The sequence below is a fragment of the Artemia franciscana genome, chromosome 3 (genome assembly GCF_032884065.1).
Source record: "Artemia franciscana chromosome 3, ASM3288406v1, whole genome shotgun sequence".
Taxonomy (NCBI): domain Eukaryota; kingdom Metazoa; phylum Arthropoda; class Branchiopoda; order Anostraca; family Artemiidae; genus Artemia; species Artemia franciscana.
Genome location: NC_088865.1, coordinates 22755851 through 22779860, shown reverse-complemented (window position 1 = coordinate 22779860; position 24010 = coordinate 22755851). Strand labels below are relative to the sequence as shown.

Genomic DNA, 24010 nt, shown 5'->3' with positions numbered 1-24010 from the left:
GGGATGGCAGATCAAAATACTCAAGTTCTGCGTTAAAATATAACAATTACCGATAGATCTATTGCTCACAGTAGCACATGAGGAGTTTCTCAATCCAAAATCGAAACAATCGTGGCATTGTCAAGTCAAATCAATGATCGTTTCTGTTCGCCTCTTCTATGTAAGAATAAATTCTGGAATAATTGTAGTTTGCTTAAAATGGTAAAAAATATCATTAAGAAAAATATGGTACGTAAAACACTTTTGTAAAATAGTATATTCTATTTTGTAGATTAAATAAAAAAACTAGTTTTTTAACTGAAAGTAAGGAGCGACATTAAAACTTAAAACGAACAGAAATTACTCCGTATATGAAATGGGTTGTCCCCTCCGCAATCCCTCGCTCTTTACGCTAAAGCTTTTAATTGTTTTAAAAAGCAGAATTGTGCTTACTTTCAGTTAAAAAACTGGTTTTTCATTTAATTTCTGAACGTTTTTGAATTAATGCATGTTTAATTTTGGCTCTCCATACATAAATTATTAAAATGAAATTTGCATATTAATTCCTTTTTTGGCTAAATGGCTTTCTCTTAGTTTTGATCAGATGATTTTGAGAAATAAGGGGTGGGGAAGAAGGCCTAGTTGCCCTGCAATTTTTCGGTTACATAAAAAGGCAACTATAAATTTAATTTTTAACGAATGTTTTTATTAGTAAAAAATATACGTAGCTTAAAAATTAGCTTACGTAACAAACTTTTGTATTCTTAAATTTTTGTTATGTATATGAGGGGGTTTGTACCCTCGTTAGTACCTCAATCTTTACACTAAATCGTAAGTTTTGTCGCAATTCTTTAAGAATAACCCCTGAATCAGAAAGGCTGAAGAATAAATAGTTAAAATTACTAAAATACTATAGCATAAAGAGCGAGGTATTTATCTCCTTCTAAATATCTCGCTCTTTATGCTAAAGTATTTTTAGCACCCCTCATATGCGTAATAATCTCTGTTCGTTTTAAGTTTCAATGCTACTCCTTACTTTCAATTGAAAAAAAAAAATTTCCATGTTTATTTTTTTTATTGTTTTTTATAGTAATTTTAGAAAATCCTGCGCCCTTTTGATTGAATTTCTGTTCCCCATGACATATTTCTCCAAGGAAAGATCCTCCCACATAGTCCCCTTCCCTCGACCCCACGCCCAAAACAAAAAAAATCCCCTGAAAACGTCTCTACATTTCCCAATAACCATTATTATATGTAAACACTGGTCGAAGTTTGTAACTTGCAGCCCCTCCCCCAGGGACTGTGGGGGAGTAAGTCATTCCCAAAGACATAGTCATTATGGTTTTTGACAATGCGGAACAAAATGGCTATCTCAAAATTTTGAACCGTTGACTTTGGAGAAAAAATGAGCGTGGGAGGGGGCCTAGGTGCCCTCCAAATTTTTTGGTCACTTAAAAAGGGCACTAGAACTTTTCATTTACGTTAGAATGAGCCCTCTTGCGAGATTCTAGGACCAATTGGTCGATACGATGACCCCTGGAAAAAAAAAAAAACAAATAACACGCACCCGTGATTTGTCTTCTGGCAAAAAATACGAAATTCCACATTTTTGTAGATAGGAGCTTGAAATTTTTTCCCTAGGGTTCTCTGATAATCACCTGGTAAATCACCTGGTGAGATCAATACATCACCTCACAAATACGTCATTTATTTTGATAGCCTTTTTCATGTCTTCGCAGCTACTAAAATGATATTTTTTTTTATTTTTAGCTTGAGTTCTTAAGAGAATTTTTATCTCTGCATAATATTATGGACATTATGGCTGAAAATGACTATTGAGATGTTTGCAAACTGGTTTGTTATTTTCTACATGCAGCTTTATGCCTTTGTGGCTCTTGAAAACGATTCTAATCAATTATGATTGGGCTTGAGTTTGTGTTTTCAATAAAAGTGTAAGTCTGTCGTACTACTGCCTCTCCCGCAAACTCTCCTAATGTAACTGCCTTTGCTATTAATTTCTTTGTTGCCACTACCGCTAGTACCATACGGCTACTAATACCAATAGTGATACTACTGTGACCAGAACTACTACTGCAATTCCTGTTGCAAAAATAATCTTACCACACAACTGCTTCAACCATGATCACTTCTACACCGACCAAATACTACAATAATAATTCATACCACGACTGCTCCAGCCACGAATACTGCTGCTACTACTGTTTCAACTGTCACTACTGCTACCATACACACTCAGACTTTCATTACTTCTACTACTGCTTCTACTTCTACCATGACCACTCCCATAATAACTACTTCCACACAGAGAGCTCCCACCGTAGCTTCTCCGCACACTCCTCCTTTTACAACAACTAATCCTGCCACAATTCATCCTAACTTGACTTCTCCTTCCATAACGAATCGTTTCAAGATCAGTCCTACCAGGACTGATCCTGCCACAACTGCTTTTGGTCTTGCTATTAGCTTTTAAAATTCAAAAATGAAATAAATCGTGAAAACTCACGAAAATTCGGTCTCTAGTTTCTACCTATGTAATATTAGACTATTCATTTATTCTGAAGGATAAAGTGTCAGTTAAAAATCACTGTAAGTATTTTTTTTTTTACTTTTAGCAATTTTTTAGTTACATATTTTTATTTGGGATAATCCTTTTAAAAAATATACTCGAACTGTACATGAATGCTATACTCTTAAAGCGTGCTAATCGTACTAAAATGTACTGTTACATCTTTGACGATGTAAATCTTCCCCATTACCTAAATTATAGTTCGTTTTAATTGTATAATAGTGTACTAATTTGGTCCGGCATATGCATGAATTCAGTTGGACATTTTCTGGAACTTTGACTCAAAAATCAAATATAGCTGAAAACCCTTCCGGAATTACTTATTTAAGTCTAATCTATTTTTGTTGAATGTGTCAGGAACTCTGTTTTCGAAATTGCTTGAATCAGAACTCAGTAGATTGTTATACCTCCAGAAAAAAAGCATTGTGATGCTGTGGAGATAAATTTATTATGAAGAAAAAATTTGTCTGTATAAATGTTTCTGTTCTATGAGCTGATCACCCATGCACCTTACACAGATATATAATATCATATGTTCTCAAGTCACTTTGCAGAAAAACGCAAAATGAAGATGTACCTTCAGCATAGTCACACCTCGTCATTTTTGGAAGAAATAATTCAATGAACGCTATCATACTTACGAAAAATTTTCTGTCATAATTTATAAATGTCGAATTTGCAAAGGTTTGGAGTGACTCTGCTGAATCCTGCTAAAAATAGTGTATTCAGAAGGTTTGTAAAAAAAATACTGCTGTCTTTAAATATTTATTGGAAGCTGTGTTAGATAACACTTTTGGGTAGGCTACTGCTATTACGAGGTTACTTCTGCTTTTACATTTAAATAAATGAAAAAAAGTATAAGTGTCCAGGTTGTCAAATAGCATAGATAGAATCTTCTGGTAATGATATTAAGTTTTATCTTTCATGTCAACTTCAGAAGCTATAAAATTAAATTTTAAAAATACTGTTTTTGCCAGGATTAAAAATGCTAAAATTGTAGTTTAGTGACTTCTTGCTATTTTAAAAATATATGTGTTGTAAAATATAATATGTTGACTAGAAACCTATATACACTTTGTGACATATTCATATTAATAAAGTAGGTTTGTTTCAACTGAATGACTGGTTCTACAGTCATGTTGACATGATGAAAATATATTATTGGTTGTCAAGTGTTTTAGTATTGCTGTTCTAACAATCTCTTTAAGTAGCTTTCCAACTGCAGAAGTAGTGCTGATTGGTCAGTATTCTTTAGAAGAGTCTTTTAACTCTACCCTACTAACTGTAATTAAGGACATAGGAGCTGTAATATTATATGCAAGGGGGTGTAGAAAGGATGCTTCATCAGGTGAGTAAATACAGAGGTAAACTGCTTATATAGGGCATCAGCAGTGTTGTTTGTTCATCTACCAATCAGTCATTCTCTTTAATTTGTGTGACAGAGTGTGAAATAGGTTTACAAGACAAGGCTTGATTCTAATAGTGTTTTGTGTTTGACTTGCTTTATGCTGCAACTGCATCCTCATAGTGTTCAAATAGCTTCCTGGATAGATCCCTGGCTTGATTTTGTGCCTTAGTATATATTTGTAATCATCCTGCTATCTGTGTTTCTCAAAATACTGTTCAGAACAATTATTATCTTAAATTACTTAGGTAAATCATGTGATGTTGGCTGGTGAGTGATGGCAATGATTCCAATTGGAAGCATCCCATTCTGTTTTCTATGGTTGATTCAGCCATTCATGATCAACTCCAGATTTGAATGTATTGGTGGTAGGGACTGTACCATCTCACCAGTTAAAGAATTCCAGAATGACACAATTCTATTAGAGAAGAAGTGATTTTCTGTATATGTCTAGGCTCTCTTCTTGAACAATTTCAACCAGTCGCCTCTAGTCCTCTGCAGGGTGTCATGTTTGAGGTAAGAAGGAGGTTTGTTGCTGGCTAATACTTTCTTAGTCATAATCATGTCTCCCCTTCATCTTCTACAAACTAGTGAAGGTAACTTAAGTTTCTGTAATTTTGCCAAATAGTCCAGACCTTTGCACCCTTCTATACATTTAGTGGCCTTCTGTTGAATTGATTCAAGGGCAGCTATGTCATCATTATTGATTGGGAGAGAACAGTCATTCCATGTTCTATGGCAGGCCAAACTTGGGCTTTGTACAACTTTAGTATGGTCTGTTGAGCTCTGGACAAGATTGTCTGTTTTATTAATCCTAGTCTTTGTGATGCTTTACCAACAATCATTCCTGTATGGGATGTAAATTTCAACTTGTTATCAATAATCAGCCCAAGATCTCTACCTTCAGTTGCAGCTGAAATGGGTTGGGGTTGTGAATTATTTGAACCTACATTTTACAAATGATTAGGGTGCCACTAAGATGGTGAGTGGACTGCATGAGCTCCCTTACCCTACAAGGTTATGCAAGCTGAAACTTTCAACTCTGGTTTATAGAAGAAGACAGGGTGATGCCATTCTGGTTCATAAACTTATTAATTCAAAGGCAGTTCCTGATCTTCTTCCTCTGGCGTCTCAGGACTCTTGTACAAGGGGACATAACTGAAGTTATCCAGGCATTTCTCCTCAAAGCAGCAACGCACCCATTTTCCTACCAACTGTGTTGCCAACCTCTGGAACAAATTACTGCCAGATACCATTGCTGCTTAAACCACAGACAGCTTTAAGAACCATCTTGACAACAAATGGTCAAAAAAGAATGGAAGTATAACTGGGAAGCACTTGAATCAGCAACATCAAACCACTAGTCAAGTGTATGTATTCAACTATGTGTCATGTGTTATCAACTCTGGAGTTTCTACAAGGAAAAATCCTTAGATTGCTCCAACCTGCAATTTAAGGTGAGTTTTCCCAAAAATGGATAGCTCTGCACATTTTAATATTTAGTTATAGGCATGAAATCTCTGACCATTTAGAGAAAGAGTCAATATCAGCTTGTAAGGTCGTGTTTGCATTTACTGGGCCAATTATTTTAGAATCATCAGCATATAGGCTCTGCTTGTTTAAAAGAAAAGTATATGTAGGGCAACATTAATATAGATATTGAACAACATTTGCCCAAGCAAATTACCTTTTGGAACTCCACTGGTGACTCTTGTAGTTTCTGAAAAGAAAGATTATCCTCTATTACCATGGACCTTTACCACTTGCTTCCTGTTTGTCAAGAAGGCCATTATCCAGCTGGTTCCAACTGAGCTAATTCCAATAGCATACAGCTTTATTTTCAGTCTTTAGTGACATACTTTATCAATTGCCTTGGCAAAGTCAAGAAGCACAACATCTACATTCACTCCTTGATCAATAAGTTCAATTATATATTTGTAGGTATCTGGGAAGTTAGTTTCAGTTGATTTTCCTTGTCTAAAGTCATTCTGTTTTGGGATGAGCAGCTCATTTGAAACTAGGGGCTTAGTTACAGCTGAATCCATAAGAATTTCCAATACCCTCCTACAGCTGATGTTGTACTAATAGGTCTATAGTTCTCAGCCACATCCCTATTGCCCCTTTGAGAATAGGTGTGATATGTGCCAGTCTCTAGATGTCTGGTGTTTATTGGAATAGCTTTGTTAGTGGCACAGCTAAAACTGAATGTGCTTCCTTGAAAAGGGGGATATTCCATCTAGACCTGTTGACTTATTTTGATCCAGCTGTTTAAACTGCTTATAGACTAACCTAGAATCAAGACTAATGGGTGGCATAGGGTTATCAATTTGGTAATTGGGCTCTTCTGGTAGAGTTGTATCATCTGGGGTTTTGAATATTTACTTGAACTGTTCACTTAGCAGATTTTCTATGTTCTTAGGACTGGTAATCATTTGACCTTGATATGCTAATTGGGTTGCTGAGTGTCTACCCGGCTTTTTCTCTGCTGACCATTTTTAAATTTTTTTGGATTCTCTTTTGTCTCTGTTACCAAAAAATCTTTTTATTCTGCAGTCATTTTTTGTCAAATATCTGAGGTGATTTCTAGCTTGTTTGAACTTTTCTAGTTTATCTGGGGATAAAGATTTTTTGTAAATTGTCCATGTTCTCTTTTTTTGTTGATAGCTTTGAATACATCTTGGGAGATAAATGGAAGTGTTCTTGTTTTTTTTTTCACAAATCTCACTGTTTTATGTTTTTCAACTATTTCTAGCAATAGAGTTCTCATTTCACTCCATGCACTTACAATATCTTGTTTTTCAATGAAAGACCAGTCAGAGTTTGTTAATTCATTAGTTGCTTTGAGATAGGCCACAAACACATGTCTTTTAAAATTATGTTTTCTAGGTAGAAGCAAACAATGTGTACTAAGGATGCACACATGATTATTGTGCCCAAGTTGTGGTAAATCTTTTACTGATAAAACATCATCTTTATCATCCACTATAAGCAAATCTAAGAAGCATGGTTCCAGGTTTGCTCAGTATTGTATATTTAAGTTAACCAGCTGACACAAATCATTTTCATATCAACACCTCAGGAGAGAATTATCTCTAAGAAATTCTGTTCTGGAGTTAGGGAAGCCTCCACCATCAAGCTGCTTCATATCTGGTAAATTGAAGTCTCATGTTACTATCATATACTTTGAAAAATTGACTAGTTGGTTTATTAATCTTGTAATACCAAACAAGGATTCATCTCTACTAGGTGAACTGGGGCTGCAGTAAACATATCCCAAATTCTCAGAGTTGCCTGGGACGTAAACTTTTAACCATATTTGTTCAATCCAAGGTTGAAAATTGTAATTCAGTTTGGTTAACTTACAAACAGTCTTTCACAAATATTATAATACCTCTACCTTCATCATCACTAAGGCTGCTGAAAGCCTTGTACCCATTCAGCCCAATCTGATCATCAGTTATGAATGTTTAAGTTTAACTTCACAAAGTAGAATAACGTCTACTGTTTTAGTTACAAAATTACACAATTCTGTCATTTTATTTGGGAGCGAATTACCATTAGTACACAAGACATAGAGACAGCTACCAGGCTCTACAGGACATGCAGTGAACTACATGTTGTCAATACAGAGTTTGTGCTGCAAAACCTTTTGTCATTTGAGCAATCAGTTACATTAAGTTCAGGGCTTACAGGATTAAATGAGTCAAGAGTACTCGACAAACAAGAAGCTGCTGAGAAGTAAGAAGTTGGTGTAGACTTTCTAGAGTAACCTAATGACAATATAGCATTTAAACAATTAACAAAGGTAGAAGGAGGCACAGACATTAGTGAACATTGCAGCAGTCAGGGGGATTGCTCCAACTGTCAAGTTTTTTTTAATGATGGTACCCTTGTGAATTGTCAAATCTGCCTCTCCCTTAGCTTTTCTGCATTTCAGCTCCTCAACCAGAGCTTTGTGCTTTATTTGGTCTTCCTTAGGACTATCACCTTAGAAACTGATTGATCCTTTTGTTTTGAAAGATTCCTGTATTATTTGCTTTCTAAATTCAGTTGATGGCACAGAGAAAAGGAGAGAAGGGGCAGTTACCAGACAGTTAATGGCTATTTGAAAGTCTTTACTTTGGCTGAGGGTACACCAATGTCAACTCCATAAATGCATAATAGATAATTATACAGCAAAACTGCATCACCAGTCAGGGTGAGGATTCCATGTGCAACAATATTAAAATATCTTTCAAGATGCTGGTGCTCTGAACATGCTATCTGACAAACATCAGTTTCATTTAATTGGGCTACATGAAGTTGAGACAATTTAGAAGATACTGTACACACCACTAAGTCCTGAACAGTTGAAATAGAGCACACTGACTGTTGTGAATTGTCAATGTGTGATACCCTATTGGCAATATCATGAACCTGAGCAGAAATGTCACATTTAATGTGAGTTCTCAGCTGAGAAAGTGTTTGGGTCAACTGACTAGTGATGACAATCTCCATCTTGAGATCTTCCCTGAAAGATTTCAAGGAATTACCCATAAATAATAAATAAATAATGTCCCTTACCAGGATCGCCTAGGATCTCTGAGACTTCCAACCCTCACCTATCGAAGATATAGAGGAGATGTGATCATGGCATGCAAAATTTTCAAATCCGGTCACCTGAACCAGATCTTCACCCCCTCTTTGGCTAACAATTCAAGAGGTCACAGTCTTAAGCTTCACCTGCCTGGATGTCGGAGAAGGGAACGACGTGGTTTCTTTTCCATTCGGGTGGTCCCCCTCTGGAATAGCCTATCCGAGTCTACCATCCAAGCTGAGACTCCCCACTCCTTCAAGGCTGGAGTCGACAGGGACTGGGAGAGGGCCGAGTGGAGGCTGGACTGGGAAGCTAAGCCAACATAATTACATCACTCACCACCAGCGAGAACTACAGGAGGATCTACCACCTTATCTCGCTGGCAAATGCGATTTAAGGTAATTTTAAGGTTAAGGATAACAAAAACTAGCTTTGCTATCATAGCTTGCTCACTAAAGGGGACAAGGTTAACTTTGCTGGCTGGACATGATCAGGAACAAGTATTTGATTGCATCATCTTGCTTAATAGTTTATATTCTCCAGGGGACAGGTCCAGACAATCACCACAAACCCACTTCTCACAAATATCACACTCTATGGCAGAGGACCCCTCATCCAATTCTGTAGAACAGGCAGCACACCTATCATGGTCTTTAACTGGGCTTATGTGTTTTTGTTTAACCTTGCTGGACATAGTTTATTCAACTAATATATTATAATATATATTATAATATATATTATGATGAAATTATTCTATTCTTTTTTTTATAACTGGATCATGTAAGACTTTATTCTTTTTGTGAGGAGGTGAACAAGAATGATCAAGTCAAATGCACTATCTCTGACTTGTATATGGTAGGGCTTTATTTATCAATGGCCTTTTAAATTAAAAAGGAAGTATCTAAGGTTTTTTTGGCCTGGAGGGGGTCTTTCCAAAGTTTGAGTGGGTGAAGTCATGTTTCCAGACTCTCATCTGAGTTGATGGCTTTTTCTTTTGTGTGATTTTGTATATTTTGTTTTCTAGGAATGTCATTGCACAGGAATCACTTCGTTTGAATTCAGATGAGGCAACACAAAAAACTGTTAGCAAAGAAGATCTGTCAGAAGCTGAAAAGAGGCTTACAGAGGAGGTGGAAACACTGGCCAAAGAAGCCAATGCTATAAAAGAAAGGACATTGGAGTTGGAGGTAGTTGTCTTTACTCATATGCACTTTTGTGCCTGTCATTTATGTTAAGGCTTGCTTGTCAAAGCTTGTATCCATGGCTTGTTACAAATGTGTTATAATTAATTCTTTTCTTAAGTAACCATATCTAAAAGTTTCTAATATTTTTAATTTTGTTTTTATAAAGGTAGATATTGTTTGGATTAATATTGTGGGAGTTTGCACTAGATGTGATGCTATTTAAAGTAGGTCAAATTCTTTTCCTACCCTTGGTATGGCCACACTCATTTGATAAATTTGGCTTTTTATTTCACAGAAACCGAGTGGCTATACTGTCTAAAGTCTGCCTGGCTATTCAGTTTTATAAAATAAGCATTCAAGCTCAATGTAGTTATAGATACTTAAACTTTTATATGGTTATATTTATGATAATTTTTGCGGATTCTGCATCACATCATTCCCAGGCTTGTTCAGGTGTTTGAATATGCTTACAATATGCAGGTTATCTACTATTTTTGGCTCTGTTTATTGCTGGCGTTAGATTGTTGTGTTTTACCTTCCTGGTGGACAAAATCTAAACAAGCCTTAGGCTGATGTGGGTCAGCTCATGGGAAATTATTACTTGTTTAACCATCTGAATGCATGAATATTTGTAGCTAAGGTGAGTTCTCATGCCATTTTTGTGATGCATAGATGCAAAAAGCCACATCTTTAGAAGAATAAGCTGATATTAGAGGATTTTTCAGAGGAAGGATGATTATGGAAAATTGATGTAGATCTGTTGCCTTGGGGAGGATGTTTCCAAGAGGATGTATTAAAAGCTTTCTAATCAAATTACGTACAACTATGTCTGGAAACGCCATATAATGTTTTTTAAGCCCAAGCTTTGGTTCAGATTTTATTTTTTTTTTTTAGCTTAGTTGAATTATATGGTATATGATTATCTAAAATGTTCAGCTTCCTAATGAATTAATGCTCTAAAATTCTTCTGTCAAAGACTCTTATGTTAACACATGTGACAGTACCAAAATTTGACACATAGCTTCTTTTTTTTTATCTCAAATTTAATTTAAATTAAAATTCTTAACCCTAAGAAGCAAAATTAAAAAAAGAACCCTTGAAGGTAAAATTTAAGCGCAACTTCTAGATTCTAATTGACAATGGCAAGCATGTGCTTATGCCCTATCAAAATATAATGCAAGAAAAACTTGTGTGAACCCCTGTACATGTTCAGAATTATGCTTGAACCTAATTGAGATTAAATAAAAAAACAAGTTTTTTTAAATGAAAGTAAGGGGCGACATTAAAACTTAAAACGAACAGAAATTACTCCGTATATGAAAGGGGCTTTTCCTCCTCGACACCCCGCTCCTTACGCTAAAGTTTTTTATTGTTTTAAAAAGTAGAGCTGCGAGAAAGAATCAAACTTTAGCGCAAGGAGCGGGGTGTCGAGGAGGAAAAGCCCCTTTCATATACGGAGTAATTTCTGTTCGTTTTAAGTTTTAATGTCGCTCCTTACTTTCATTTAAAAAAAACTTGTTTTTTTATTTATTTTCTGAAAGTTTTTGAATTAATGCATGTCTGATTTTGGCTCTCCATACATAAATTATAAAAATGAAATTTGCATATTAATTTTTTTTTTTTTGGCTAAATGGCTTTCTCTTAGTTTTGATCAGACGATTTTGAGAAATAAGGGGTGGGGAAGGAGGTCTAGTTGCCGTCCAATTTTTCGGTTACTTAAAAAGGCAACTAGATCTTTTATTTTTAACGAACGTTTTTATTAGTAAAAAAATACGTAACTTAAGAATTAACTTACGTAACAAACTTTTATATTCTTATATTTTTGATTATATATATGAGGGGGTTGGTCCCCTCGTTAATACCTCGCTCTTCACACTAAATCTTGTTTTATCCCAATTCTTTAAGAATGACCCCTGAATCAGAAAGGCCATAGAATAAATAGTTGAAATTATTTAAAAAAAATTTAGCATAAAGAGCAAAGTATTTATCTCCTCCTAAATACCTCGCTCTTTATGCTAGAGTATTTTTAGAACCCCTCATATGCGTAATAATCTCTGTTCGTTTTAAGTTTTAATGCTTCTCCTTACTTTCAATTGAAAAAACTTTTTCATGTTTAGATTTTCATTGTTTTTTTTTTTATAGTAATGCTAGAAAGTCCTGCGCCCTTTTCATTGAATTTCTCTTCCCCCATGAAATATTCCTCCAATGAAAGATCCTCCCATATAGCCCCCTCCCCTGAACCCCACATCCAAATCAAAAAAATCCCCCTGATAACGTCGGTACACTTCCCAGTAACCATTACTGTATGTAAACATTGGTCAAAGTTTGTAACTTGCAGCCCCTCCCCCAGGGACTGTGGGGGAGTAAGTCATCCCCAAAGACATAGTTATTATTGTTTTCGACTATGCGGAACAAAATGGCTATCTCAAAATTTTGATCCGTTGACTTTGGGGAAAAAATGAGCGTGGGAGGGGGCCTAGGTGCCCTCCAATTTTTAGGTCACTTAAAAAGGGCACTAGAACTTTTCATTTCCGTTAAAATGAGCCCTTTTGCAAGACTCTAGGACCACTTGGTCGATACGATGACCCCTGGGAAAAAAGAAACAAAAAAAAAAAAAAAAAAAACAAATAAACACGCACCCGTGATTTGTCTTCTGGCAAAAAATACAAAATTCCACATTTTTGTAGATTGGACCTTGAAATTTTTTCTATAGGGTTCTCTGATACGCTGAATGCGATGGTGTAATTTTCGTTAAGATCCTATGACTTTTAGAGGGTGTTACCCCCTATTTTCCAAAATAAGGCAAATTTTCTCAGGCTCGTAACTTTTGATGACAAAGACTAAATTTTATGAAACTTATATATTTAAAATCAGCATAAAAATCCGATTCTTTTGATATATCTTTTAGCATCAAAATTCCGTTTTTTAGAGTTTCGTTTACTATTGAGCCTGGTCGCTCCTTACCACAGTTCGTTACCACGAACTGTTTGAAAAGGTAAAATCTTTTCATCAAAAGCAGGACAAATTATTTTTCTTTATTTATAGAAGTTATGAAAAAACCTTTTAAAAAGAAGGTTCAACCAAACAAACAGCCTTAGAGTCATAGTTACAACACAGTTTTATTTTTAATCTTAATGGGTTTTTCAATTCTTATTGCAGGATAAGTATAAGAGAGCCCTAGCTGAAAGTGAAAACATGCGACGGAGATTAACAAAACAAATTGAAGATGCCAAAATATTTGGGATTCAGAGTTTCTGCAAAGATCTTTTGGAGGTAATTTTGCTCTATTTCTATGCTTGGTAAAATGGTTCTATTCAAAAGTGATTTCAATGCAGTAGAATTATAAAAGTTATTATTATTTTTTTTAATAGGGCTTATGTTAGTAGGGTTAAATAGAGCTTAGAAAACTTTAGAGCTTAGAAGAAAGAGGGAGAAAAAAGGTACAAGAACTATTGTAAATAATGCTTGGTATCTTTGCATCAAATGTATTTGATTTTGCCTACCAAGACATTTGATTGAATATTCTGAACTATTATGGAGTACCTGATAAACTAGTCAAAATGATAAACACAATCTATAAAGGCAGTGAATACTGCCAACATTCAGAAATGGAGACATGCATTTAGTTACAACAATTACTTGCCTTGATAGGGATGTGTCCTATCCCTGTTCCTGTCTATCATTGTACTGGATTATATTCTGCGGCAGTCTTCAGACTTTGGAGTGAAAATTATCAACAGATAGATCTCTGATATGGACTTTGCAAATGTGGTGTTCTTTTTGAAGATATGAAACAGCAAATACAGCTGCAACTCGATGCCAAAAGCGAAAAGGCTTGGTAAAGTAGGACTAGGAGTGAATGTCAGCAGGACTCAGAACATAGCTACATCTGACTCCCTGATGTTGTTAAAATGAAAGCACAAAACAGTTGAGTAGATCAAGAAATTTATATATCTCAGGAATTGGGTTGAACATGATAATAAAATAGTCAATGAAATCAAAAAGATAATCGAACAAGTGACATTGGCTTTTAAATATTTGAAACTGGCCTGGCACAACATTAAATACTCTATGCACTTGAATCTTTGCATCCTGAGTAGCAACATGGTGACATTCCTCCTCTATGCTGGTGAATGCTGGAATTCACATGTCCAAGTAGCAAAACCTGTCCTAGCCTTTGAAAAAATGTGCCTTAGAAGAGTCCTGAACATGTTGCAGCAGGGAAAGGTCACCAGTGTAGAATCTCACCAGTAAACTGGTCAGCCATTGATTACCGATATTCTGAAACGTAGAACGTGTACACACTTTGGCCATGTTTTTCGTATCCAAGAGAATCGACTCCCAAATCCATTGTATGAGTGGTGCCCTGTGGGGAGACGCGAAAGAGGTCAACAAAGGTACACCTTACGACAGCTGTATGACCAGGCCTGAAAAGTGCAGAGCTGTCTCTTTAACCACAGTGGGAGAACGTCACAGCTGCTGCTCAGCTGTGAGATAATTGGTAAGGTCTTGTAGACACCATGTGCGTCATATCTGACTCCAAAGGATCAAACGTCTAAGATAAGTCATTAGCAGGAATATGCCTGTTACCATAAATCTTGCCAATGGAGAATTGCAGGAGAGATTGACATTGCAGGAGAGATTGACATATGATGTGTCCTCTTGTTTAGAATATCCCTAGTAATATGTGCACACAGTTCTGATCCTCTGGTGAAGAGGAAGGGAGCAGAGAATTATGCAGGTGACAGGGAAAGGAGGACAAAATACAAAGCAGTGATCATTCAGGCCACTATTTTTCAATTACTGGTATGGCTGAAGTCATGTTTACCATACTGGAAAAAGGGAGGAAGTTAACCCCAATCGGGGTTGCAGCAGTAGCTACAACGTAGTAAAAGACGATAACGTCCAATGCTAAGAAATGTAATAGCCAATAATTCCTAAAAATAGAGTAAGGTAGAAAAAAATTACATTATTAGAACCGCCTTGTCTAAAAACCCTATACAGGGAACTTACCATTCTTTTGCTTGAACAACAAGGGTTCAAGCAAAAGGGTTCTATAACAAGGGTTCTATTCCTCTGGTAGCCTGACACTGGAATATCGTAGAAAGCTGTTTAATGGCTCATTTTAAATGAAATTGCCACAATTAGTTCCTTTTATAATGAAGAAAGAGGAATTTTAAAATAGAACCAATTTTTCCACTAAAAACTGCATTTTCCCACAACACTGTAGTACCTGTTTATATTATATAATTATTACACTCGATATATTATATTACAGTCGATATATATATTATGCACTATTACATTCGATATAGTTCATTATAAATAGGGACTGCCAGATTCTTTGAAGCCTGTCTCTTACTATTCCAAAGAAGAAAAAGCCATAGGCCTTTTCCTGTTTGTAATTATAAATAGGAATTATGTAAGTTTAATCGGTATCATGGCTGTAAAGATGGCTGAAATCTAGTAAAGAATAAAGTATGGCATATGTTAGAATTAGTTAGCTGCCTGATTTTTTGAAGTTTTCATGGTAAAGAACGAACTCTAAATCATATTTGTAGTAGTTGTTGCAACCTTGGAAGAGGAAAAACAAAGCTACCTGAAATGATATTTGCAACTTTTTTTTATAATAAAGAATGAACTCTAACGTATATTAACATTACATTAAAGAATGAGCTGTAGCTCATAGTTTCTGGGCAGCAGTGCTCGCTAGCAGCCTAGTTAGAGACAATCACGTCCCATAGTAAAAAACTAAACTAGGAGTCAGATCAAAAAATTATAGTAAAGAACGAACTCTTGCTTATACTAACATGTTTAGGCAATTTAACTATACTTAATAATTAAGAACGAATTCTAGCCCATAGCAAAATAAATCATCATATGCTTTATTTAGGCTCAAACTCATGACACTATGATTATGAAACCTATGCTCTACCGACTGAGCCACCGAGGCTTTTACATTATGAAAGATTATTCATTTTGAGACAATATTGAAAAAGAGGGTGAAATTCCATAATTATTTTAAAGAACAAACTATAGAAAATAGTTATATAAACAATAGAGATAGTTCATTATAAATGTGAATTATGTAAGTTTCACCTGTGTCATGATTGCAGAGATAGCTGAAACTTTGTTATAAAGGATCAGAACAGCTTCATAGGCAGCGCAATAGCGATGCCTAAGTAAAAAGCAATGTAGGCACAATTTATTACTTATTTATTCTGTCGTTGTTGTTTTTTTTTTTTTTTTTTTTTTTTTTTTTTTTTTTTTTTTTTTTTTTTTTTTTTTTTTTTTTTTTTTTTTTTTTTTTGGTTTGGACCAGGGCACTTCGTATTTAAGGAGGTGTCGTAGAAACTTCGAAAAGGGCTCACCATTGGAAATTTAAAGGGCTAGTGCCCTTTTTAATAGTTGAAAGCGATTGGAGGGCAACTAACCCCCCTTTGACGCCTACCATTTCCCCAAATACAGCCAATCAAAATTTTGAGATAACCATTTTGTTAAACGCAGTTGAAATGTCTAGAAATTATGTATTTAAGGCTGACAAGCCCCCTACAGCCCTCAGGGCAAGGGTTGTAAGTTATACCCTGGGGGTGTATGAGGTTTGTATAAAAAGGGTGACCGTATAAACGTCAGAGGGAGCTCATAGGATTGCTAATCAGAAGTTTTAGTGCTCTTTTTGAGATTCAGTGTGATGAGAGTGTGGATATCCCCCCCCCCCTCCCACACCTCGTATTATCCCGAAATGCATCTGATAAAATTTTGAGATGGCTATTTGTTGTCATGAAAACTTCAAAAAAGGCTCATTCGATTTGAAATTGAAAGGGCTAGTGCCCTTTTTAATAGTCAAAAGTGATCGAAGGACAACCAACCCCCTCCCACGCCCACCATTTTCCCAAACACATCCAATCAAAATTTTGAGATAACTATTTTGTTTATTGTAATTTAAATTATTATGGTCTTTTTCATTGTTTATGGTCTGGAAATTATGTCTTTCAGGATGGCAACCCCCCTGAGCCCTCATGGCAAGGGTTTTAAGTTATGCCCTGGGGACATATAAGGTATATATAGAAAGGGTGATTGTATAAACTTCGAAGAAAGCTTATTAGATTTGTAATCAGAAGTCTTAGTGCCCTTTTCAAGATCTAGAGTAATCAGAGGGTGGATACCCCCCCCCCCTTACGCCTCGTATTTTCCCGAAATGCATCTGATAGAAATTTTGAGATGCTCATTTGTTGTCGTAGAAACTTTGAAAAGAGCTCATTCGATTGGAAATAGAAAGGGCTAGTGCCCTTTTTAATATTTAAAAGTGATTGGAGGGCAACTAATCCCTCCTCCCCTTCAGTTTGACTGGTAATACTCCATGAATTTGACTTTGAACGAGTAACAGCATAATCCGGGTACCTACGTAAAAGTGTGATGAAATGAATTATAATATTCAAGATTAGTAACTTCCCTGTGTTGCACGATTTGCAAGGAAAGGTGAAGTAGGGAAAAAGTAACTGAATGAAGAAGGGAAAATAGAAAAGGATCAACAGCCCATTTAGGCTCGTTTCTTGTGAGATTCTACCTCTAATTTATCAAAACGCCTAATGTCCCTTAAATATAGATCTAATTATAGCAACCTCATTGTATGGAATGTTCCGTGTGAAAGTCAAAATGAAGCTAAAGTCATTTTTGAAAAAAAATTGTGAGGACGGTCTGCCGATGTCTGAAATACCGGTGTTCTCTATTGTGATGGGAAAGAAGGAGAAAAAATTCTTTAAGGTTAATGCTCGGTCATCTGATGCTAAGGTGGATATATTAAAAAGAGGTTTAAAGGCTGGAAGGCAAGTCTGTAGCTAATCACATTAACATTCACGTTAGTGATGATGCACCTATCTGTTTTTGTGTTGCTCGAAAAAAATTATTTGCAATGAAAGATAAATTGACTGCACTGGGTATATCGTCCTGTGTTTCCAGTTCTGTTCCGCCAGTTATTCTTGCCGAAAGATCAAATGGAGTGAAAGCTGTTTATCAATGTGATCAATTAATTCCTGAATTAAGCCAGCTAACGTGTTTAAGACGATGTTCTAGAATGAAATTATAATTATGTTGTTCGTCCATGCAAATGTTTTTTTCTTTTTTTTTCTCCCTTTGCTTATATTTGCTCCCTTTCCCTTTGTATGTTTGTATATGTTGTTTGTTATGAAGATTAATTTATGGTAAAAAGAAAAGTACATAATTTCTCTTTTTTCCCTTTTAGTGTGAATATGTGGTGTGTTTGTGTCTGTGTATTGTTTAGGTATCCCGTAAATAAATTTGGGAATTATGCTAGTTTACGATTCATTACTTTCTTGGCCGATATTGCAGAGGAAAAGTTCAGCTTGTATTTTTTTTTGTATATTTTCTTACTTTATTTTCTTTTAATTCGCTTATTCTTTGTGAATAAGACTCGGTACAAAACGTTTTAAAGACGTTATTTTCATACACTCGGTTTTAAAGACTCGGTACAAAAAAGGTATATAGATTACAAAATCTTGCTTTTAGCAGGACTTATTACTTTTTATCGAAGCCTGTTTATTTATAAATATTTTCAAAATTGTTTATTAATATGTTTTAAAAGTATGTTCGAATTAGGAAGTGATATTCAGGTACATTTTTCGAGACAGTCCAATATAATTCATCGTCCGCTTGTTATTACCCATAGATCTCAATTTTCTATTCGACATGAATAGAATGAATTGTTTACCTACGACTTTGAGAAACATGGATAATTTGTGTGAATTCAGGCGGAAATCAAAGCTATTTTGTCTTAATATTTATGGTTTTGATAGTTGAGTGGACCTCAGGTGGAGCCAAGATGTTGGTTCTGTTTTAGCTGATACTGGTCAAGTGGTTTTAGTTTCTTTACAATTTAGCGCTTTACTGAAGACAAAATACGTTTGGAATGTTTTCGTCTTTTCACTTTCATAAATATAAATTATCGAAACCTTAACGAAGAAATGTCAGTATATGTCAATTTAACTGACAGTCCACGGCCATTTGTTTTTTTTTTTTCGGTAAAACGCAAATTGTATTCTGGTCTTGAGAAGGCATAAGGGTTATCAGCCCTACTCATGTTAATTTTTGCTCGTTTTGAGTTTGACTTGGGTATTTATTGTGATATTATAATATTGAATATTGTACTTCTCATACCGTACTCATATTATTACAGGGTCTGATTTATTTTCATTTTCATTAGATATTATCTTTTGATTAGCCAGCTTAGCTTTTATTTATCTTAGCTTGGGCAGTCTTCTTTTTTCAGTATTAATATATTTCTTTGCAGAAATCAGCGACCTCAAGGGTTTATTATGCTTTCTCTGAATGACGTTTGATTCATGCCTCTGGCATTTTCTCTATTGATAGATTCAATTGTATTTACTAGTTGGTTAATTTCCCCGCTTGGATCTTTAGGAGGCTGAATACTTGGCAGTGTATTTAAGAGGGCAGCCGTATTTTTGTTTTCGTTTGTGTTTTGCAGTAGATTGAAGGGCTCTTTTGGGTGGCTTTTTTTAGACTGCTAGAGCTTGCGGAGAAGCGACTGAAGCTGAGCCGAAATCATTAGATGTTTTCCATTGAAATTTGTTCCTAGTGTTTAAACTTTGCTTGCTACTGATGATTTCCGTCACTTTTAAACATGTATTTATTGAGCTATCATTGCTGAACAGTCGCGTGGAGGCGCCCAGTTGAATTTCCTCCGCCATTATTTCTTTAATTGATGTAATTCCTTTGCTAAACAATGTGATTTACTAAATTCTTTGGTTAATTTAATAGTTTTGCTCTTGGCAAATTAAATTTTCGAATTAATGTTTACTGGCTGCCTTGAAGGTTTTAGTTCGCTTACTTTGCAAGCTTATGATCCTTGTTGTTTTGTTGTTTTTACTCTTGTTGTTTTTACCTGTAATTATACTAAAATTTATTTCTTTTCTTTCTTTTCTAAGGTAGCTGACATTTTGGCAAAAGCGACTGAGGTAGTCCCAGAAAGTGAACTAGTCAGTAATCTTCCTCTAAAAAACCTCTATCAAGGATTAAAAATGACTGAAAAACAACTACAAGCTGTAAGTTGCAAATTCTTGAAAATTTCCAGTATATTTTGATTTTGTATTGGATTCTTCTCTGTGCTTTAAGGAACAGTTATTGATAAGCCATGTCTTGCAAGGCAAGAAAGGCCCAAGTACTAGAATCACCAGACAGAAGCTTTTTTTCTCTTCTTTTTTTTTAATGGCTCTGTTCAATTTCTCTTTCCACTGCTAATGTAAGAAATAAAATAAAAATGATGTAAAATATTATTTAAGAAACCTCTCCATTGAAAAATATATCTTGCCTTGAAAATCAAAATGGCTGTAGCAAGTTTCTCTTTCCACTGCCGACGTCGATTCGCTTTCCATTTTTTTTGCCAAATGTCAAATGTAATTTCAGCTTTTCTGCTGAGTGTGAGAATTGATGTCAACTATCCAAATCACAAAGGGTGTCCTTTAGTTTAATTCCACCTCAATCTTCATTAAAAATAGCTTGCTGTGAAGCTAAATCATTTTTTATGGCTTGAATATGTCTTTAACAAACACATTCAAATTTGAATCCTCAGATTGAAATCTCAAGAATCCTCAGATTTCAAAATTCAATGTCTTTTAAAACTAGAATCTATAAGTTTGAAGTGGTATCTTGGAATAACTAAACATAAATGTGTTATAAATTGTAATTTCCAGTCATTTTGAGCTTCAAGCTCAAGCTCAAATGGTCTCAGACCAATTGCCCCAGAGCATATAATTGGCATTGATTAATTTTTTAATAATTTAATCTATTTTAAGTGTTTGACATTCAATAACTTGGGACACTACTTAAATGATCCATAATAGTAGCTAAATGTAAGCATTCAGGGTTCTAAATAATGATGAACCAATTGAAGTGTAATAGGTCCACATGTGCAAGATTGGACTGGGAGGGGGGAATCTAGACCATATGGCCTTCTTTTGCGATTCCCAATTACCCTGACTTAAAATCTTTGCATGATTCTGACTTCAATAAGGGCATAGTTTTAATAAGATGTGAATCTGTGCATAGGTTTAGATCGAGCATACTTTAAGATACAATTAGAGATGAAGAAGTTGCCATTCCAATGATATAGAATCCCCCAAACACCAAAGTATTGCGGTTTTGGCTTGTTGGACGGTTAGTTAAATCTTTGGGGGTACTAAGCATATTCCAAAAAATACAAAATTAATCTTTTGCATTAAGAGCCATGCAAATTTTCCCGAAGGAAGTTTCTTGATCATTAACCAAAGAACTTTTATCCCACTTAAGAATCCCAAGGGTTATTATAAAATACTTACTGATATGAAGGAGGGACGGAATCTGAGGCCTGAAAATGTGTTTCTGACCAATATGACCGGATCCATCCGGGGAGATTGCTTGACTAAACCTGGGGCAATTTTACCACTTACCCTTCCCGAGAATACAAGTTCCCATCTTTAATGTTAAGAGCGATGCCAATTTTATTCACAAGTATTTCGAGTGACATCTTGAATTTTCTGCAAGGCAAAAGTGATGTTCAGTTTCAAGAGTGGGCTGCAGTCTGTCTTTTGTTGAGGTTAATTTATGTCTGTTCAAGTTAACATTGCTCCTATTCTCATTTGGAAAAGTTCTTTTTTTTGTTTAATAACGGCTTTGAACATGCTTGACCAGCTTTTGCCTTTTAAGGGTGCTGTAATATCTTTGATATGCATCCAAGACGGTACCATGTCTTGGCGGTACCATGTGCCGCCAAGGTACCAAAGGCGGTACCATGTGCTCATCGTAGAGTTGAGACAACCATCCAACATGCATGTTTTAACCAATTGCCGTGCTTTATTTTTGATGTCTAAAGTTAAGGTGATTTTTTTCCTCTTCATTGTTTCTTGTATCACGGTCTTCGTGAATCACTAACGAATAATTTTTTCTAGATCTGTTTTTACAGATCAGAATTCGTTAGTAGATCGCTGTATTTTCATGATGTAACTACTAATTGTTGCAACATTCGTCGGTACTTGTCAACTTTTTCTGCTCCGGTATGCTTAGATGAAGAGGATCTATATATTTTAAGCCGGCATTTTTAAAGTTTAATTGTCTTCTTTTTTGCATCATCCATAAAACTTTTCCAGCAAATGATACGAGTACAAATGAAATTGCAATGATTTATCGTCCAAAATAATAGATCTGTAATTGAACTGAGAACGTAAAATTGTTTGCAAGCATTCAGACGTGCGATTAATTGTTCGTATCAGTGGTTTGAATCTTCAAAAAGTGTTCTTTTGGCCTAAATCGGCTGCTTTTGTTAGGAAGTCGTTTAGGTCAATTTTCTATGCAGCTGTGTACCCATCGAGGGACATGAAACGCGTGTAAGTCGTAATTCACACAATTTTACCCATAAATCGTATGTAATTCATCCACCTTTCAGAGAAACGGAAATGCAAAACAAACTAGAATTTACGCATAAAACAGCAATCTTATTACGCTAAGTAATGTGCGATGTTGTAAGCTAAAATGAAAACAAATTAGCATGTATGCAAACGAGATGTATGCCTTCATCGTCAATCTCCCCTTCTTTACAGTAAAGTTTAACTTGAGGCTTGCTAAGAAAAAGAAACAACTTCTTAGAACACAATAAACAGAATCAGTTGGTGTTTACTTTATTTATTTGCTTTCCATTTCATTTGTCCCTCATCCATAGTACTTGAAAAAAAGGAAGGAAAATAAGTCTGTATGTTAAAGCTAGTAAAGTAAAAGTTACACTTTGTAATAAAGAAAAGTGGCTGAGAGTTATTTAAGCCCCTATTGTTAATAAAATAATTTCCGTTTATTGCACAGATTCTTCTTCAGATTTTGTACATTCCTTCATCGTGCTTAATTTTGTCATTTGAAAAAGGGGTAGGATATACTAACATAGAATTTACGTCTTTTTTTCTAAACTTGTAAATTTTTGTCTTTTTAGGTTTTCAGAAGAAACGGACTCACACAAATCAATCCCGTAGGAGAAATGTTTGACCCGAATCAGCACGAGGCACTGTTTCAACAGCCTAATACTGGGAAAAAATCAGGAACTGTTGTTGTAGTTTCCAAAATTGGATACAAACTAAAGGATAGGACTGTCCGACCTGCTTGTGTAGGTGTTGCACAATAAGAGAGTTTTTTATTGTTAGCGTTACTTTTATAATTAAAACAAAAAGTTTTTCCAGTGTAGTTAAAAGCACATAGAGCAGTGATCTCTCACCTTTTCTTAATAGCGACTCTTTTTAAATTTTTGAAGGGGTGCTCGCGATCCTTCGATCTTATCCGCAATATTTGATAAATGAAGTAAAAATAAATGGTTGGTAATATATTGCTGAATGAGCTAGCATTTATCCAGCAAACGCTTTAGCTTGAGGTTTTGTCAAGGCCAATCTTGTGTCATCTTGAACATCTAGCTTATTTCTGGCGTTTGTCTTGGTCTGCAGAAGAGTTGAAAATCCAACTTTGCAGCGTAAATAGAGATACATAGCTTCTATATTCGAAAAGAAAGCAAGAAAACTCTAGAATACAAATGTCACATTTTGTATCAAAATTCAAATACACTGGATGACAGGATGATCGAGATTTGACTGGATTATTCATTTTGATTTCCGTTCATTTTTAGGATTCACAGCAGTATCTGTTATCTTTCTGTTTGATGTGATCATTCATCGTAATGTTTATTCAAATGGTTTTCATTTATTCTCTGATGGTAATTCACTTTCGTTTTAAATTTCAATTATTATAGGACTTAATTTTCGCTCGTCATAGATCGGCCCTGCGGCATAGAATTTTAAATTTTTAAATAAATTTTTAAGTACTTTAAATTTTTTTTAAGTACTTTAAATTTTTTGGTACTTTAGAAATTTTTTACTTAAGTAGAGTACAAGTACTCCAATTTTTACTTAAGTGTTTCCCAACACTGTTCGGAACATACTAGGTAAATACTTCATAATTGATTAGATACGTTGCAGTTTTTTGAAAGTCCTACAAAGAATTATGGTTTGTAGAATTTTATGGTTTAAACTGAGGCCCCCAGCTCCTTAGCTGTCCAGCCATCCCCCGTTCCCTGCTTTGTCCAAATTGATATGTTGTACCTCTTTTGACACATGATCGTTCAGGGATTTTTTTTTAGAAAGGTCCTAAGCAATTAATCATTGAGGCCCATAGAATCACATTTCGACTGTCCTAAATCAATGCATAAACAATTATTTCGTAAATGATGTTAGATTTCT

At 35.2% G+C, this 24010-nt stretch overlaps 1 protein-coding gene across 1 annotated transcript; it reads left to right on the top strand.

Moving 5' to 3' along the window:
• The first annotated feature begins 3124 nt into the window (after nt 1-3124).
• On the top strand, nt 3125-22959 carry LOC136025030 (grpE protein homolog, mitochondrial-like). The gene is made up of 5 exons (XM_065700673.1): nt 3125-3298; nt 9572-9734; nt 12891-13004; nt 19694-19810; nt 22720-22959. The coding sequence occupies exons 1-5, from the start codon at nt 3234-3236 to the stop codon at nt 22906-22908; spliced, it is 648 nt and encodes a 215-aa protein (XP_065556745.1). The 5' UTR covers nt 3125-3233; the 3' UTR covers nt 22909-22959.
• Nucleotides 22960-24010: the final 1051 nt, after the last annotated feature.